Below are 18,339 nucleotides of genomic sequence, written 5' to 3'. Positions count from 1 at the left end.
GTAACGACAGAAAGAAAAACCGAAAAAAATGTTAAACAACTTCAACTGTGAGCATATGGTACATAAATAATCACGTTAGGCCTAATATTATTTAAATTTGCACACAGATGACTACTTTTGCAAATTGCGCTCACGAAACAAGATCAACAAATGCAATCTTTCACGCAGTAGCTATATTAATAAAATCTTCAAGGTTGTTTTCTAGTCCGTGTTAGCTGAAGACGAAAGCGCAGTTTGCTTCCTGAGTCTACATTCTAATTTCCAGTCTACCTTTCTTAATCTGATATGCAAGCTGTGAACCATACAAGCGCTACTTTTCTTTGTTTCGTATTTTTTACTTATCCAGGCTGGTGTCTGGGGGTTGGGAATATTTAGCTCAAGTAGAATGACAAGGAAATCAGTATTCTTTTTATTGTCGTACTCTGTCTTATTGTCTTATTTCTCTTGTTCGTCCAAGTTATCAAGTCAACTTGAACATGTCATCATGTGTAGAGTCAGGACACGGAAACATTGTCTCGATAAGTGTTGCATCATTACTCTGTCAAGCGTTGAGTAGACGCTAACAACCTCGCACCACTCAGCCGAAAGTTCATTGACAAGCTTGATATGTTGATTGAAATGCTGGAAGCATAGATCTCATGTGACAGCTGGTACTTCTTTTTCGTTCCGGACACGTAACTGATAAAATAAATGAATCAAAAATCTGATTATTTAGATTTTTGTCTGTGCACCCAGATTGCTTAAGTTACTGCATTCGTGCACAGATGCTTTTTGCACCGTTCTACAGCACACCTTTTTTGACTATTTTTGGGCTAAAAAGATTTGGCCTTTGGATAATGCTTCTGCAGCTAGCGTTAGCTCGAGTTGCTGCCAGAATCGTGTTAATCTTATCAGGTGGTTTCATTTCTGGAAAAGTAGGCTATCACTTGCATTTAAATCGCTATAATGAAAGCCTTTAATGAGAAGTAAACCTTGTGCAATACCAATAATTTCCAAACCCAAATATGGTGTGCACGTGTTTGAATTCACCTTGTTAGTTGCATTTAAATTTCGAGTAGTCACCTTTGCTTCGAAAGTAGGTTATTGATTTCAAATTTTTATCTCTTCTATCTTCATATCTGTTTTCTTCATTTTTGATAGCTGATAATTTTACTCATTTCTGTGTTTTGATTATTATTTTATCTTGCAACAAAAGACCGTTTCAGTTTAACGATGTTGGTATTGTTTATTTGAAATGCCAAATAGAGCAGGCCTAATTGTTTATACAAGAAAGGACGGTGGTGTACTGTGCATTACTTGTGTTGGATAAATCTATTTCTCACTAAAGCATTTAAAAAGAACTTTTTAGGCCCTTACGTGTTAATAGAAATTTGATTTCTCTTAAAATGACGTCAAAATCTTTTATTACTGGAGATTGCTGAAGCGGTTAGCGTAGAACGTGCATTTTTTTGTCACGCTTTTTTTTTGTCATGGCACTGATTCAGTATCTAGCTTCTCTGATAAGCACGAACTTATTCATAAGACCACTCAGTTCAAACTTAGCGCAGTGGAAGCAATTAAGTAAACAAAAGCGATGAAAAGCGAGTGGGATCACCTTGCATTTTGTGAGCATGCTGCAGTTTTGTGTAGTAGACTACTTCTGGTAAAAGTTTAGCGATAGCATACAGTAGTAATAAAAGAAACTATCATGCAAGGTGAAACTAACATTTTATTTAACGCTCGGTTCACATTTTAGATTCGATTTCAGAAGCATAGCTGACTGATGTTTTTATGTGGTGATGGCGGAAACAATTATGTTGTTGAAGTGAATCAGAAAAATTATTATGTCACACTTTAGTCATTACGTTAGCTTTTATTTGACAAACATTTATATAATTTTGACTAGGAGCTGCAGCAGAAGAGATGCAGATCCACTCAAAGGGATTGTAGCCTACAAGAATAATACTAGAAATCACTTATCTTAGTTTTGTGACATAGCAATAAAAACAATTTTCAATGGTAGACTTTGCTAAAAATAAAACAAACTAGGTTTGGTTGAGATTTCAAAGCTTTTGCAAAACAAAGTTAGCTAAGTATGTTTTAAAGAGTTTGTGAGAGTATTTTCAAATATATTTTGATTTTCTCAGAGATATTGAAAACCAATATTTATAAGCTGATTAAAACTTTACAAAGTGCTAGCAAACAGGAAGAAAAAATGAAAAAGTTATTTTCTCCTTTTGGCCGAAACCGGGCTGTGTTTATGCTGCGATCTCAATCAACAAAACGAAACACAGCGAGTATGCCTTCGCTTCCGAACGAGGACTATTCCGATTCTGAAACAAAAGAAAACACAAAGTTTAATCGCTTTGCATCCAGAGCAAGCTTTAAAAGACTCAGCATGAAAAGACTTAGAAGAGCAAAGAGCGCTTATAAAGTTTCCGATGGTAAAAAGCGGCTGCGAAAAGACGAGATTGAAACTCCTCCCAACAACGAATCTACAAAAAGTAAAAACTTCTGCTTTTTTATTTTAAGTTTTTAAGGTCATGCTTGTCTTCATGCAGCAGTGACAAACATACGTGTAACCTCTCAGGAGAGACTCAGGCATCAAACCACAAAAAGGTGTTTTTTCATTACTGACCAACAGGAACCCCTTTTTGTGATTTTAATGCACTTTTTGAGCAAAAAAACAGGCATTCTTTTTATTTATTTCTCATAAAACCTCACGAAATACATCTGGTGAAGAATGTAAAGATGATATTTCAACGGACAAAAGTTGTTTATGGTATAAGTCAACATGTTGTCAAGAAAATGGCACTATCATGCTAAAATATTGACGAGACTAACTACGAGCACTATCACAAAATAAGTTTCTAGTTTTATGAACAACGCATGCGGTGGATCCGTATTTTAATTTTCAGTGGTTCAGTGTACAAATTATGTTTGCTAAAAGGAACTAAATACAGCAATCAGTCATTATAGCATAAAGAATCTCTTTATATTACATTTCTTTGTTAAACGTACTTCCACAACATTTTACCAAACAACATTAATGTAAAAATGTGGTTATCGAGCACAAAGATTTCCTTTAAGTTTTGTTCTTTTGTTTTCATTTGTGATGGTGCTCAAACAGCGTTAAATTAAGCAAGTGAGTTGCAGAAAAAAAGCAACTTTATAGTTTGTTAGCCTTGAAAATTCACAACTGGTGAAAAGACCATCCGTGATCAAAAGTTACCCTGTCAAAAAACATTGCTCAACTTGTCAAAGTTGATCGTCTTTTGTCGGTTTAACGCCAGTGGACAATGTATTTACATTTGGATTTAAATATGAAACGAACAGGCTTTGGGCCACACGCGTTCTCCCGCAGTGCCAATCACTGCATGCCTAATCCGAAATCCTATTGTGAGAGTAATTGCTATTCAGGTAGCTGCCAGACATCATGTTGTTTTTAGGTCATTTGAAAGATGTGCATTGTGAGTTTTCAGTATCTCTGTTGGACAATCTTTGACAAGTTGCAGTTCTTTTCAGGTCACCAGGAAAAACGTCCCACTCTAAGATCTATTCAGTTTGATTGTAGGTTACGCTGCAACATCTGTTCCATTTTTTCTCACGATGTTTAGATTAGACAGGATGAAGGTTAGACAGCGATAAGTAGGCTACAAAATTTCAACAATTGCTGTTCATAAATGCATTCAGAAAAGCAGCTCGCAGCAGTTTAAAAAGCAATCAATTGCCACTCGCATTATAAATTTTAATGACAATTGCATCATACGCAAGGTTTGCAAACTCAGTGGCAAAGATCACTGTCGTTGGTAGACAGCAGCAGCACTGGGATTTAATTCTAAATCATGTCATGTCAGACGAAGATTGATTATCTTATAGCCTACGTCAGTCATTGTGATGTCATAACTGTGTGTTGTTTCAGATAAATTAAAAAAACACGAAAGGTTAATGTCATTTAGAAAAGAAGTTTGTAAAAAAGCAAAACCCTTCCTAATGTCTTGTTAACTGTCTTCAACAACAAAGATAAGCTGCAAAAAGCAGCAGTTTATGAGAGTTCTAACGTCATTGGTTCCACCTTACATTATAGAAAGGATACTTGGTGGTGTACATCGTCTTGAATGATTTCAGTTTCTGCTTCTTATTTGTCAATACAAACCAACCCGACATGTCGACTATGATTAACAAGCGTCATGAAAAGAGTAAGAAGAAAGTTGATCAAAATTCTGACCAAGTTGCATCTTCGAAACGAGGCAGTTCATTGTCAATTTTAAACAAGTGGAAAAAAAGCAAGAAACAAATAGACCTATCTTTCTCTGCTGTTTGTTCGAACAACGATGCTGGTGAATTCAAAAACACCACTTGGTCATCTACCTTGCCAAAACGACCCAGTGATTTAGAAGTCAATATGTTACGTACGTTTAGCTTGAAGAGGGACTTAGAAAAGAAGAAAAGATCTGTTATAGATTACCGCTATACTCCCCAATGTTCCAGAGCTTATAAATGGTTTCGAGGAGAAGGAAAAATAAAGAAACAAAGAACAGTATCCAGCAACGTACTTTTAGAAGTTCTTTCTTCTGACGAGGATGCAAGTAATGCGGAAACAGATGCAGCCATTGTGCCTAGTACCCCGAAACCAAGCTCTCGTATGGGGGTTTTCCCAATACAGAGACCGAAAGTGTCGTCTGCTGGCTGTAAGAATCGTCTTAGAAATATTACGTTTTAGCCACTGATTATAATTATTTATTCATGAGTTTTGTAGTTTGTTTCCATATGCAACATACCACCATATTTCACATCAAATACCATCAAACTAAGTTTTGTCATTGACTGACCATTTTCCGCTGCTGTTCAGGCATCTCTAACGAAAGCGGTTATGGAACAATGACGAGACCGGGTGCTACCCTAAGACCACGCAATGGAAGTGATGATGATGTTTTTGCTCAGCGTAATTCTGCAAGGGTAAGTTGTGTGGGCCACTGGGCCTAGAAAGTGCATGTGTTTAAAGTGTGTTGTTAATTTACTTCTCACCACCTTTTTTGACTCAAAAAGTGTCGTTTTGAAAATAATTAAAAATGAAGTGATTTTTTGTTATGACATCAGTTATTTTGGCTGTGCCATGGGCTAGAAGTATTAAGTAATATAAAACTGGAATCTTTTTAAGCTAGTCTGTGTGTTCATTTAATGATCTTCTATAATTTAAGTGATAAAGGGACTTTGCCCGAACCCATGGTTTGTAGTATTTTCAAAGCAAAAATATTTCTTTCAACAAGTGATAACGTATTAATAATGAAATTACATGAAATTGACTTAGCTCATTGTTAATTTTGTTTTAATGTTTTGTTTTACTGTAATTTGTTGAATGTGTTAATAATTAAACTTTTGACTTTTGTTTGCAAACTTTTGCACGTTTTGCAACTTCTTGAAGAAATATCACGATCTGGTATTTTGATCCTATCAGGTTTTCGTGCCTTGTGCAATCACTATTGATAAGTAGCCTGTGCATAATTAGATCTGATTCTTCTGAGTCCAAAATAACCTGCATTGCAAACAGCACATTGAGCAATCACGTGTACAGATCAAATTTTGCTGCATCCCAGTAGCATTGAACCATTTTCAACTCAGTTATGAAACTATCCGATCTTGTCTCTTATATGTTTAATTATGCTTTTTATGTTGAAAAAGCATATCAGTGTTGCCATGAGCTATTTTTGATAATATCTAGTTAAGCAACGGCGACTTTCCCAACGAAAACGGTTTATACGTGGAAGCCTTGTGGGATCACGTGACAATGGACGACGACGAACTTGGCTTCAAAGTGGGCGACGTCATTCGCGTCATCGACATGTCGAATGCTGATTGGTGGTGGGGAGAGTTAGATTCGTACGAGGGGTGGTTTCCCGCTACATTTGTCAGGGTAAGTTTACTCCGCAGGTATTGACGACTCATGTTGCAATTTATGCATTTAAACTTTAAAGAGAAAGTGTTAGAGCTTTTTAAACTTTTTACTCTAATTTTTTCATGTTGGCCTTTTAAAGTTCCCATTAGCTACTTTCTGATCAGAAAATAGGCATTTATCACGCAGGTTATAATCGCCACTTCATTAACGTTACACCCTGCTCGTATATTTATCAACTGTTGAAAACCTCTGTGTTAAAATGTTTGTCTCTGTACTTACAGCTAAATTTTGTTTTGTCACATTTGTTTTTAGAAATCACTTCTGTTTCGTTGTGGTTATTTAATTGACACAACGCACTCGTGACAAACTTGCAAGAACGTGTGAACAAAAACTGTCTTTTAAACGTTAACTCTAACGACCTACACTAATTAATTATTCATATGCTCGATGCCCTCAGTCGCCATGCCTGATTAATTGATGTTGGTCACGAACCACGAAACCAACACAACAACAACTCAACTACGAACTACTCATCGCTTTTTTTCCGGTTTTTATGTCCGTATCTGCTATTTTAACTTTTCAACAAAAAATGTTTAAAAATCATATTTTTTTCACTTTATTTCCCAGTTTACTTCCTTTAAATTGTAATTTCAACGCTGATCCTTGTCAATCAGAAGCTAATAAATTCATAAATGATAGATGATTATTTTAAGTTTTATTAGATGCATTTCTAATTCATGTGGGCATAAATTAGAATTTCTCAACCTTTTTTATACTCAAGCAGCCTTATAGATACATCTAAACAATCGAACACTCCTTTTATTAAAACCCGATTACTACAGTTAGTGTTGTTTTAATGACGTTCATTCATGGTAGAAATGCAGATAGTTTGCTATGTTACAGTCAAGCTACTTTACGGAAACTTGTAAAGTTGATTCAAGCACCCCCGATTAAAAAATGCTGGTGTAGCCTGTAAAAGCAATATAAACGTGAATCGTTGGTTTCTTCTCAATCACGTTCGAATGAAGCCAAACAATTAAGTTTGAAAAGTTTTGACTACTTCTCTAATAACATGACCGAATAGTTTGACGTTTCGCCGATGTGTGACGTAAATCGCTTCCGCGGTAATTCTTACTGCTATTTTCTCTTCCTTGGGGAATCCCGTTGATATTTTTGGAAATTGGATACACGATTTTACCGCAAGTACAGGCTACACACGAGTCACTACAATATCTCAGACAGGAAAATCCGTCACTTTTAAATTGATTCAACGTCTGAAAACGTTGAATCAATGTAACAATGACGGATTTTCCTGTTTTGGATATGGCCAAGCAAGTTTTGCGCATCACGTGATCATACAAGAAAGAAGAAACACATTTTAGTAGACTTTTTATTAAGATCAAGCAACGCGAAATAAAAGCGCCCAGTCGCTGACAAAACTTCAGACTTGACTTTTAAAGTGATGGAACAAGAGCATTACAAATTGAAATCCTGAATGTGCTATTTTAACGACACCATTTTCATTATATTTGGCCATCAACCCTTCATGGAAGTTGGAGGTTTTCCATTATTGCGGAAGTGACGTAGCCTATGCGTATTCTGCTATGACCCCCTGAAGTGAAATGCAAATAAAATGAAATCGTGTTGTTTTGATTTGTAGATTCTCGTGAATCAACATCGGGACGAATCAGAAATCGGTGATGTCATTCCTCATAGCGATGACGAGACCCTTTCTACGTCATCGCATGAGTATTTCAAAGTGACTAATTTCGGGGATGATATTTGCCAATGCACAGAAAAAAGTTCGACATCATCTGTGCATTGCGCGCAGTGCGGACGTCCATTTCAAGGGGTAGATTTATCCCCAACAAACCGCAATCCAATCAAGATAACCAACCGAAAACCATCAACAGTTGCTGTGAATTTCAACAGTATGAAAAAGAACATAGCAAATCGTGACCACATTCGCAAAAATGTCATCAAAGAAATTGTTAATTCAGAAAAGGTCTTTGCCGGCCATCTGAAGGATGTCATTGAGGTAGGCTACGCTTTCGTAATGTACAAAATTAGCAATTTGTGAATCTAAACCTGTTTTATGCAAGTGCTGTATGTATGATACTTCTGCTCTCTTGAACAAACAAAGCTTGAATGTTTTTTTTATAAAGGCGGTTACGTTATTTGGTGAAGTCACTTGATTCATAAAGATTTTAGGAAGACTTAAAGTTTAATCGGCTGATTAAGCTTATCGTCTGATTAGGTAATCGAATACCAGTTTGCATGAAATTGATCTGTGGATCAACGGGTTGTCGTGGATGAGGAAAAAGTACTTCTTGAATTAAGCTGATAAATCGGAAAACTTTTGTAATTGCTAGATGGTTTGCTGTTGATGCATTTGATCCAAAATACACTCGTCATATTAAAATTTGGTTTGAGTTGGAAAAACATTTTAACTTTCGTGTTTTGTCTCTTCTACCTTTTTTCCACCATTGCTATGTTGACGTGTATTGTTTTTGATGTGATGGTCAGAAATAAAAAAACTGAACTGAACCTAAAGCTGTTTTTAAATTTGTATAACATGAAAATGTTTTTTTCACAGGGTTATCTTACTCGGTGTCAGAAAAGACCTGATATGTTCAGTGAAGAACAACTTTCAATTCTATTCGGAAATATTCAAGAAATTTATGACTTTCAGCAGAAATTTGCTTCAGAATTAGAAGCCAAAATGAACAAAACTTCAATTCACAAAACTGAACTTGGAAACATCTTTCTCAATCACGTAAGTAAAATCTAATAAAAATCACTTTTTAGCGACACATTAATATGAAGCTGAATATGCTTGAAATGAGCTTATTAACCACATTTTAGCCCTATTTTATATCTTCAAATTATATGTTTTAGATATCCGGGTTTTCTATATACTCAGAGTATTGCAATAACCACCCTCAAGCCTTAGCTCTGCTGTCCCAACTTCTCGTAGTAAAAAAATACGTTCATTTTTTCGAGGCGTGTCGTCTTCTGCAAAAAATGATTGACATTCCATTGGACGGGTTTCTGTTGACTCCTGTTCAAAAAATATGCAAGTACCCTCTTCAAGTAAGTGATGTGTAATTCAAGATTTGTTCGTTTAATTCAACTGTTATTAACAAACCGGTTTCATTCAACAATGTTTGTTTTTTTAGGGTTGCCAAAATTTAAAGATTTTTTTTGGTTAAGCTTAGTGATAGACTAAAGGCAACGGGTATAGTGCAATGCTATTAAATCTCAAACTACTTTGTTCTGACAAAAATTGATCGGCGAAATGTGTATGTTCGTGTATGGCACCTTGTTTTGTTTTCTAGCCTACTATCTTCAAACGTTGCAGAAAATGATCAAAGTTTATTGCTTACAGCTCGCAGAATTGTTGAAATACACTTCACCTGATCATCCGGATCACAAGCCAGTTCAATCTTCTTTGGATGCGATGAAAGACGTTGCGAGGATGATTAATGAGAGGAAGAGAATGATGGAAAATATTAACAAGATCTCTCTCTGGCAATCTTCTATATTCAACTGGCAGGTAGACGCTTTAAACTGATATACAACTATAGTGGAATATCACCATAAAAAAATAAGTACAACAACCGATGCTGATGGAACATGCTAGCGGATGTATTGCTTTATTTTTGTATGGATAGTTCGTTTTTATTATCCATAATGACACTTAAAAAAATGATAATATTTAAATCCCAGCGACGATGTATTTAGAATTTATTTTTATTGCAATAAATACTATGCTTTTTAGTATTTGTGTAGGAAACTGTGGCGTTATACACAGTTTTACAACTTTATTCTAATTTGTGCCATTTCACGACAGGGTGAAGATGTACTTTTGAAGAGTAACGAACTTGTTTATTCCGGGGAGGTGTATGCCTCATCACAATTGAAAAATAAACCAAAACTAAGAATGGCATTTCTCTTCGACAAGCAAATAATTGTTTGCAAAAAAGTAAGTTTATTCATCTGCACATAGATATAAACGCTTTTCTATTTACTATTTAAACGCAGCAACCGTTGTATCACAATAAAATATTTAAATCTCAAGCAACAAAACTGCAAGATATTGCAGATAATCGCGTATGTCGGTTATTCTCATAAAAGGCCTGAAAAATGAATCATGTGATAATTTTTTATATTTGCTTTACCCAGGATCTTCTACGGAAAGACTTGCTCCATTACAAGAGCAGAATCAGTCTTCAACAATATGATATTATTCCTGTTGAAAAATCGTCTCCGCGTTCCTCCACCTATATGTCCGGAGATTGGTCATCTTCCGGAAGCACGAACACCCAATGTGGATGGAAGATCACAAACAGTGTGTCCGGGGAATCATCAGTGATGATGTGCAAGCATGAAAAAGTTTTTGACAAGTGGATGAACGCATTTACACAAGAACGTCAGATGTAAGTGACGCCTTGGCAAAGAAAATACAAATGACTTGTTGCTCTTTTCGTTATTTTTGTCTTCTCGTCAGAATCTGTTATTTTTTGTAACGATGTTTGTACTTACTTAGATCCACACTACTCATAGACCGAAAATATTAAACAGTTTTGCAAAGTATTTAGAATTAATGTGTTTTCTGTAAACAGTTGATTGTTTTTTGCTGCTTTAATGTCATTATCTTTAGTAGGGATGGGCAAAATAGAATAATTAGCTATTCTAGAATATTCTAGAATACTGAAACCGAATATAGAATACAGATATGTATTCTAGAATAATTGACAGTTTTTACCATCGACACATTTTAATGATTTTTATGACTTTACAAAAACAATGAACATCACAAAAATTGCTTATCGCAGTGTAACTTTCACCAGTCAAACGGGATCTCAACTTGGTGGCAGTTAAACCTGCACTTGAAAAACATTTCTCTGAAGAAGCAGATGTAGCAGGTACACAAAAATATTTTGAAACTAACTGACAGAAACAAGAAAATTGGTTTTTGTTTTGCTTTCCATCAAACAAGGGCGTTTTGAAGAGATGTAGTGAATGCTTTCAACAACGTGAGATATGTATCAATTTCTGAAGCAGGGGAAGCCAAATTTGCTGATTCATCTTCACTACTGCAAGCAGCATCTTCAATCCCACAGCTCAACAAGTCGTCCATGTCACTGTACTGGCATGTACGGTATTACAGGCCCGTAGCCAGCCGGGAGGCCTCGCCCCCCCACCTAAAATTGTTGCCCCCCTGGCAAAATCCCAACATTCTCGAGCAACAGCTACAATTATAATGATTTTGTCCATTTAAATTTTTTCGGCCCCCCTAAAAAAAAATTGCCCCCCCCCCCCTTGCTCTGCGGCAGTACAGTAATAAGACAAAGCCCCCGTACGTACTTCAGCAGGAAGGGTCGCTAATTCGCACACCCTGTGGTCGACGTTGCCCTGCATACGATTTTTTTTTTTTTTTTTCTTCTTTTTTTATTTCGCGCAACGCTCAGAGTTCAAGATGGATACCACTACATCTTGCAGGTTTACAAATTGTCCATATGGAACGGATTTGTTTCCTGTCTCATCATTAGTGCGTCCGCTCCGGGAGCCGTCCACACACCCAAACACTCAGCAGGCACACCATACTTACATGGAAGATACCTACCAGGGAGGCGAGGGACTCACTACGACCGAAGGGACCCACCGCGGTAGATGGTAATCTGTGGATGTAAATGTTTGGTTAGTGGCTGCCTCAAGCTGATCTGCCTGTCTCAACTTTCCTCTTGCTGATCTTGGAGCAGTCTAGGAGATGGCGGGTCAGGTTCAAGAACTAGCGCGTTTTGGTAGAGAGTTAATTTTAATTTTATTTGTAATTGTTTATGTGTGTGTATCTTCTTGTTGCCCGCTTCAAGAAGGGCACCTGCTTGTGGGAGACGGGCCACTGCAGTCTGACACCTCATTTGGCGGAGATGCCAGAGAGGAGCGGCCAGAGAGAGGGTAGCTTTCGCTGACCCCAGAGTCGTCTTGGAATGGGCCGCTGCAATCCTGTCATCCCAGAGCGAGTGGGACAACGGAGAGGGACGGTTAAAGATCTCCCGCTGCAATCACTCTTCCGGCATCAGGCTGTTGTAGATGAGTGAGAGGGACGGGTTAAAGGTGGGTTGTTACGCCCTTGGCTGTCTAAGCTTCTTCAAAGATGATCTACGACCGTACTGTGCTAGTGAGATCCACCACTGCAATCAGTCATCCCTACCACCAAGGACGACTGAGAGGGCGGTTGAAGAGTGGATCTCGACTGGTTCTTCTTTCTTCTGACCGTAGGAGGAGGTTTAGAAGGAGTAGAAATGTCAGATGACAAAGGAATGTTATGTTTTTGTGTTATGTCTTTCGTTTTTGTCATGATCACCCACAGGGCTTGAATGGTGGACCGTTTTGTGTCCTGTATATATGTGTCGCCTATGTCCAGAGATTTCTTCTTTTGGATGATGGTGTGCTTGGCGACATTCATCATGGTCAAAAGAATCGGGTTGTTCTTTTGTCCTCCAGGGAGTTGGTTGTAAAGGATCATGTCCTTTGTTATTTCTATGTCTTCGTTGGTTAGGTCAAGATATTGTTGTTTCAGGCGCTCCCATATTCCTTGTGCAAAGGAGCACTTGGTGAGGACGTGGGCCACATTGTCTTCTGGTTTTCTGCAGAATTTGCAGTTTGTTTTTCTGTCGGAGTGTATTGATCTATTAAAATCTCCCCATTTGTATCCTCCATGTGCAATCCGAAAGGACATGGAGGATAGGTGAGGTGGAAGGAAGAGTTTGATTCCCTTGTTTTTCAAGAGGATCTCATTCCAAGGAATCTTCTTTCCGTTTTCATCAATCTTGTCAATTTTCTTTTCATTTTGCGTTTTCAGATTGATGTAGATATTTTTGTAGGAAGTATTTTCCCAGTCGTGTTTCAAGCCTTTGAGTTTGCAAAAGGACTTGAAGATGTCCGCATACATTTCGTTTGGAATTGGGGCATGCGGAATGCTGTTGGAGAACAGATGAGGATTAATGTGTCTCATTCTGTAGCTCAAATTGAACATGGCCCATTCGTGCCAGATTTCGGTGGCGTCTTCTAGTGAGAAGAGGTGGCGAATTCTGTCGATGCGGCTTGTTTGAAATTTTGATTGGATGTCCACCATGTTGATGCCTCCATCTTTGACAGGAGGAAACGTCTTGCTTCTCTGGAGCTGTTCGAATGGTGAAGGATACCAGAGGAAGTCGAAGAGGATTTTGTTTAGTTCTTTGATGTGTTGTTTCGTTGGCATCAGCACTCTAATGAGATGCAAAGTGACGGGTACCAAGAGAGTGTTGATGATCGAGATCTTTCCATAGAGGGAGAGTCTTCGTGGTTTGTGGATGTTGGCGATCGTTTGAGTTTTCTTGATGGCGGTCTGCCAGTTCATCTTGTCAAGTTGTGTTTTGTTTGTGCCTAGCCAGATGCCCAGGATCTTGACGTTGTTCAAGATCGCAGCTTCTGGAAAGAGTTGCTGAGCTCTTTGGGCCAGGTCAGGTTTGGACGCCAGGATCTGGGTCTTTCCCTGGTTCACTTTCTGGCCGAACATCGTCTGGTAGGTGGCTAGTTCTTTGTTGATTTCCTTGAGAGATGGAATGTCTCTTGTGATGAATGTGGTGTCGTCCGCATATTGCTGGATTTTGATTGTCAGCTTGGAAAAGCGAAAACCGTTGATCAGATGGTTTTTCTCTATGCGTCGGGTGAGAACGTCAGCACAGATTATGAAATAGAGCATGCTGAGGGGACAACCCTGTCGTATGCCCCTTTTAACGTTTATTCGTTTTGTTAAAGCTCCATTGATTTCTATCTTGCTTTTTGTTTTGTGGTAAACTAATGACAGGTAATTCATCATTATTGGTTTTACTCCGAGTTTCTTCAAGATTCCATAGAGGAAGGAGTGGGAGCCCACGAGAGTGGGTAGCTTAGCGAAGGCAAGCCGACTCTTGTATTCTACCAGAAACAACTTAGGTTTGTGGTACCGAAATCGAGAAAAATCCTGAAAGCGGATTAAGCTGTTTCGTACCACACTTCCGCAAGACTGTGAGGACTACAAAGCGCTTGACAAGAAAGATCTCTTTAATGCGAACAATGAAACTCGTGCGTTTTTCCGACGCCGCATCGCACTGAATCGATAAACAATTCTACTTTCGCTGCAGCGAATTCGTTGCGATCAAACGGACCATTACGAAGTAGATCGTTAAAGCGGTTTCAATTATCCGATTTCATATGCATTTTGAAACCGGTTAGACTCTACAACCGGTTATTCTATATTCGGTATTCTATTTTGCCCATCCCTAATCTTTAGCCTACCAATTGTAAGTCAATTTTTGTTTTTCTGTAAGCATTTATTGTAATGATTGGTTTGTGTTTTTTCAGTACTTTGTCAAGTCGTGATGCTGATATGAAAAAGGAGTTAATGAAAGATCTACAAAAACCATCGTTAACAGCACCACGAAAGCCAAAAGGTAACTGACAGTCCAAGATACAACTTTTTTCAACTTTCATGTTTTGGAAAATTACTACCACTAGCAAGATTAACTGAATGCATATGATGGTAGCTACAATTTCGAGAATTGCTGTACAAGGAACATTGCAGGGGTGTATGGTGACTGTTTTTTGGGGTGTTTACATTTCGTAGAAAGTTTGAAATACACGTTTGATTTGCACAGTGTCTCTTTATATCACATCAGTTTATATTAATATGATCTAAACAGCTACTCAGCAAACTGCAAACCTAATGCGTGTTTAGAGCTTGCGGAAAAAAGGTAGCATCCAAAAAAAAACATGGTCACCATACATCACTGGTACATACGTATTATCAACGATATTGTCTGTGTTGTTTTTGCATGGTTAACTTAAAACGACTGTCACTAATTGAGCCAGAAGACGTAGGCTATCTTGCACTGTGTATTCTTTATCGCAATGGCAACATATTTACGTTTTTTTGCAGAGTTTGGCTATATTCGCGCACCTCAGTCTTTTCGTTACCGAAACAAAGTATCGCAGGAGAATAATCAAGCATCGAACCATCAAATAGTCAATCCACCACCTGAGAAACATTCTGTAAGCTTTTTCAGCAGTGTTGCTGGAAAACTCACGCCGTTCCGGCGCGCCACCGTGCGGGAAACAAATACCGTAGTTTGAATAGTTTTTTTTTTGTCGCTGCGATGCCTTTTGTGTGTGACCTTTAAGGTGAAAGCACGCTGATCAAGTTTAAAGTGCTTAAATTCATTGCAAACTTTCGAGCTTTTCATGAAATTCAATTGATTGTAACAGCAGTGAAGTTTTTCTAACATTTTACCAAGCAGAGAACATTGTAACAATTTTTAAGTGTCACTTTTGATTAACTTTTACTTCCATGATTTAATCAGGAGACACCACTTCATATAACTAAATCAAAAGAATGTGCTGTATTCGTGTCATACAATGGTTAACCAAAATATATCACAAATAACGTTAAAATAACACAAGACATCATTTTGTTAACATTAATCATAATGTGACTATGTCAATGTCAAAAAAAGATGAAAGCGAATTGTGAAAAACAGTGTTTCCTTGAAATGTTAAAACAAAATCGCACAGCCAGAACTAAAAATGAAAACATTACATTTTTTTAAAGTTGACTAGTTTTTTTTTTTGTATCCGACAGCTGCAGCATCATCATTTAGCTTTACATTTTTTTTTATCAAAAAAGTTGTGTTGTGTTTACGTAAAAAAAACACAGCTGCCATGACGTGGACATTTATGTTTACCGCAGTTACGTAAACCAACAACAGCGACTGCTACTTGCTCTGTATTGAACGTTCTACTATCGCCACTGTGTCGTTTTAAAATCTCTTTGCTTTTTTCACATCAGTAGGACATTTTCACATTCAGATCAAACGTATGAGTGATCTGCCATCTGCATACATTTGCGGTTTCTACGTGTGCAATGTTTTTCAAAAAATTGTTTACAAAGTTGTTCATAATAAAATATGAAAAAAACGATGGGGTCATTTATTAGTGATAGAGCTCCAACTGTATCCAAATGGAAACCTCAAGCGTTTGTATAACAAGCAAGATTCCGGGTGGAACTCAAACTCTGCACTGCAAAACAGGTCGTTAAAATCGACATTGTGAAGTCTGCACAAGAAGGTTGAGCATTCAAAAACTGGTTTGCAATCTTTACAAGCAACAAAATGTTTACCCCGACAGCTCAATGGATAAAGCACCGACTTTGTGATCAAACAATGGGCAACACAGGACGCTGGTTCAACTCTCGCGGTGTGTGCCTGAGCGTCGCATTCCACAAACAACCCTATTCAGCACCACCTATTGAATGGAATAATTCACAAATAGCAGCATTTTAAAAGCAAGCTGTGGCTCTGACAGTCAAAATGACTGGGTTTGCGTCAGTGATCTACACTGTAAGTATGCAATAGTGCCATGCTTAAGCTTCTAAAGAGACGTTCTAACGGAACAGACAAAAAAGTACGCTGAGACATGAGATATCTGTTTCTGACTGACTTCAAAGTTTTTACAACCAATCACCTCTTTTTTCGGCTATGCCTTTTAACTAGGTCGCGGGTAGATATGTATGCAAAACAAGTTTCTCTGAGCAGTAAGAACCACTTACTGCTAATTTCTGCATGCACACGAGATGCTTGGTATTTTCCTTCCCGGATTTTGGTTCCGATTCCAGTTTGGTTTTGTTGTTACATTGTCAATGAGAGCAGTAAAGTATTTAAATCGTTATAGTTTATTCTTGAACTTTTTCTATGGCATTTCTAATTTCACGATTGTATTCTTGTCCAATCATTTTCCTTTTTTCCTGTGTGAATTTGCAATTCCTAAATGTAATGTAAGGTAGCACTTCAGAAACCTGGGACCATAGAAATTGTATGATATAATTCAGCATTCAAGACTGAAAGCTAAATATGAACGTATGGTAGAGCACACATTCACAGATATTTTAATTAATGAAAGTAGTTCTAATGCATTCATGAATGTCCCTCCAATATAAAATCGATTATACTAAAATGACGTCATCGACAAAATTACATGTAGGCTAAAGGCAGATCAAATACAACTTTTGATCAACGCAAATACAGTACACAATCTTGAACCACAATAAATAAATAGCCTATCTGGCATAATATTTCACATGTAAAAAAATTCATCAAGGTAGCCTATATCATTAGATCACATATAACTTTTGATCAAAAGAGAGTTCAAAGGAAAAGAGGCTAATATCATACAAAGTTTCATGTATATTAAAATATAGGCTGTAGGCCTATGTATAAGCTCATAACGTTTGATTCATGCTGGACGGACTGAAGATGTCGAAGTGTGTTATGGAATAGAACAGATATTTTCCGTATTCCATTCATTCCTTTATCATTAGGGTGGGCCAAAATTGATCGTTTTTCAAATTTATCTTTCAATCGCTTCAATAAATTGGTAAAAGTTGCCATTTTCTATATGGTTAACGATGGCAACAAAATTTTTTTGAATAAAAAAGTTTTTAGGGTCCCGCAAACGCCCCAAAGTGCTCCAATTTTGTTAAATTTCGCAAAAAAACGACTTAAAACGCCAATTATACCATCTAAATTATCGCCAATTGTTCTTATACTTGACAAATATATGGAGCAACTTAATACACAACATGTAAAAAAAATTGATTAACATGGCTCAAATACTTAGTGAGATATTCATGTTTAAAGTTTTAAAATTTTCAGCCACATGGTGGCGCTATAATTTTATATTTCCTTTAATAACTGGTGACACACTAAAGCCACCGACCTATACAAGGTATCAATCGAAAGGTAATTAGCACGGCTAAACGATTGTGTATTGAACTTGGTCATGATAATGTTTGATGACGTCGTTATGACGTAATATATTGGAAATTGAGTTCATATGAACGATTCATTTGCCTTTTACAATATATCGAATTCTTAAAGTACAACTTTTAATTAGTGATATTTTCTTCCCAGTTTAAAGTAACATTTTCTTTTGGATGCAGGTGATCGGAAGTACGTGGTGTGTAATTATACACTTATACAGACAGTAAGTGATACTAATGCACATTGCACAACACTATACTGTAAGTCAAGAAATCAGCCAAAGTTTTTTTGGTTACTGGTTCAGATGCAGTAGCTGCAGATCGTTGGAATTTTCTAACTGCATCAATCACTTTATATGTTGCTTGTAGCTGCTTTTCATTTTTTGGCTTTGTATGACCATGAAGAGATGTTGCCATGCCAAGTGCTCTTTCGGCACAATCATTTACCACTGACAGATTCTTGACAACAGATATGGTATATTGATAGTCTGGTGATTCAGGCCATTTAAACGCTGACAGTTTTAGCAACTCTTCATTGAAATGTAGAAGATCAAAAAGTCTATATGTGTCGGCCCCAACAAAATCTTTCAATTGCTTATTCGAAAATGAAGAGCATTGTGGCATC

General features: G+C 37.3%; 1 protein-coding gene across 1 annotated transcript in view; it reads left to right on the top strand.

The window, feature by feature from the left end:
* The window catches only part of LOC145774380 (uncharacterized), a 28,092-nt gene extending 12,227 nt beyond the window's left edge, over window positions 1-15,865 (top strand). The window contains exons 8-17 of the mRNA XM_082585618.1: window positions 4,832-4,938; window positions 5,702-5,893; window positions 7,536-7,913; window positions 8,472-8,651; window positions 8,774-8,968; window positions 9,264-9,431; window positions 9,729-9,860; window positions 10,061-10,314; window positions 14,267-14,355; window positions 14,841-15,865. Coding sequence (XP_082441744.1) covers window positions 4,832-4,938; window positions 5,702-5,893; window positions 7,536-7,913; window positions 8,472-8,651; window positions 8,774-8,968; window positions 9,264-9,431; window positions 9,729-9,860; window positions 10,061-10,314; window positions 14,267-14,355; window positions 14,841-15,034 — 1,889 coding nt within the window. The 3' untranslated portion in view covers window positions 15,035-15,865. The remainder of the gene's footprint in view (window positions 1-4,831; window positions 4,939-5,701; window positions 5,894-7,535; window positions 7,914-8,471; window positions 8,652-8,773; window positions 8,969-9,263; window positions 9,432-9,728; window positions 9,861-10,060; window positions 10,315-14,266; window positions 14,356-14,840) is intronic.
* The last annotated feature ends 2,474 nt before the right edge of the window (window positions 15,866-18,339 follow it).

The sequence above is a fragment of the Aplidium turbinatum genome, chromosome 7 (assembly GCF_918807975.1).
Source record: "Aplidium turbinatum chromosome 7, kaAplTurb1.1, whole genome shotgun sequence".
Classification (NCBI taxonomy): domain Eukaryota; kingdom Metazoa; phylum Chordata; class Ascidiacea; order Aplousobranchia; family Polyclinidae; genus Aplidium; species Aplidium turbinatum.
This window is presented reverse-complemented; position numbering and strand designations above follow the sequence as displayed.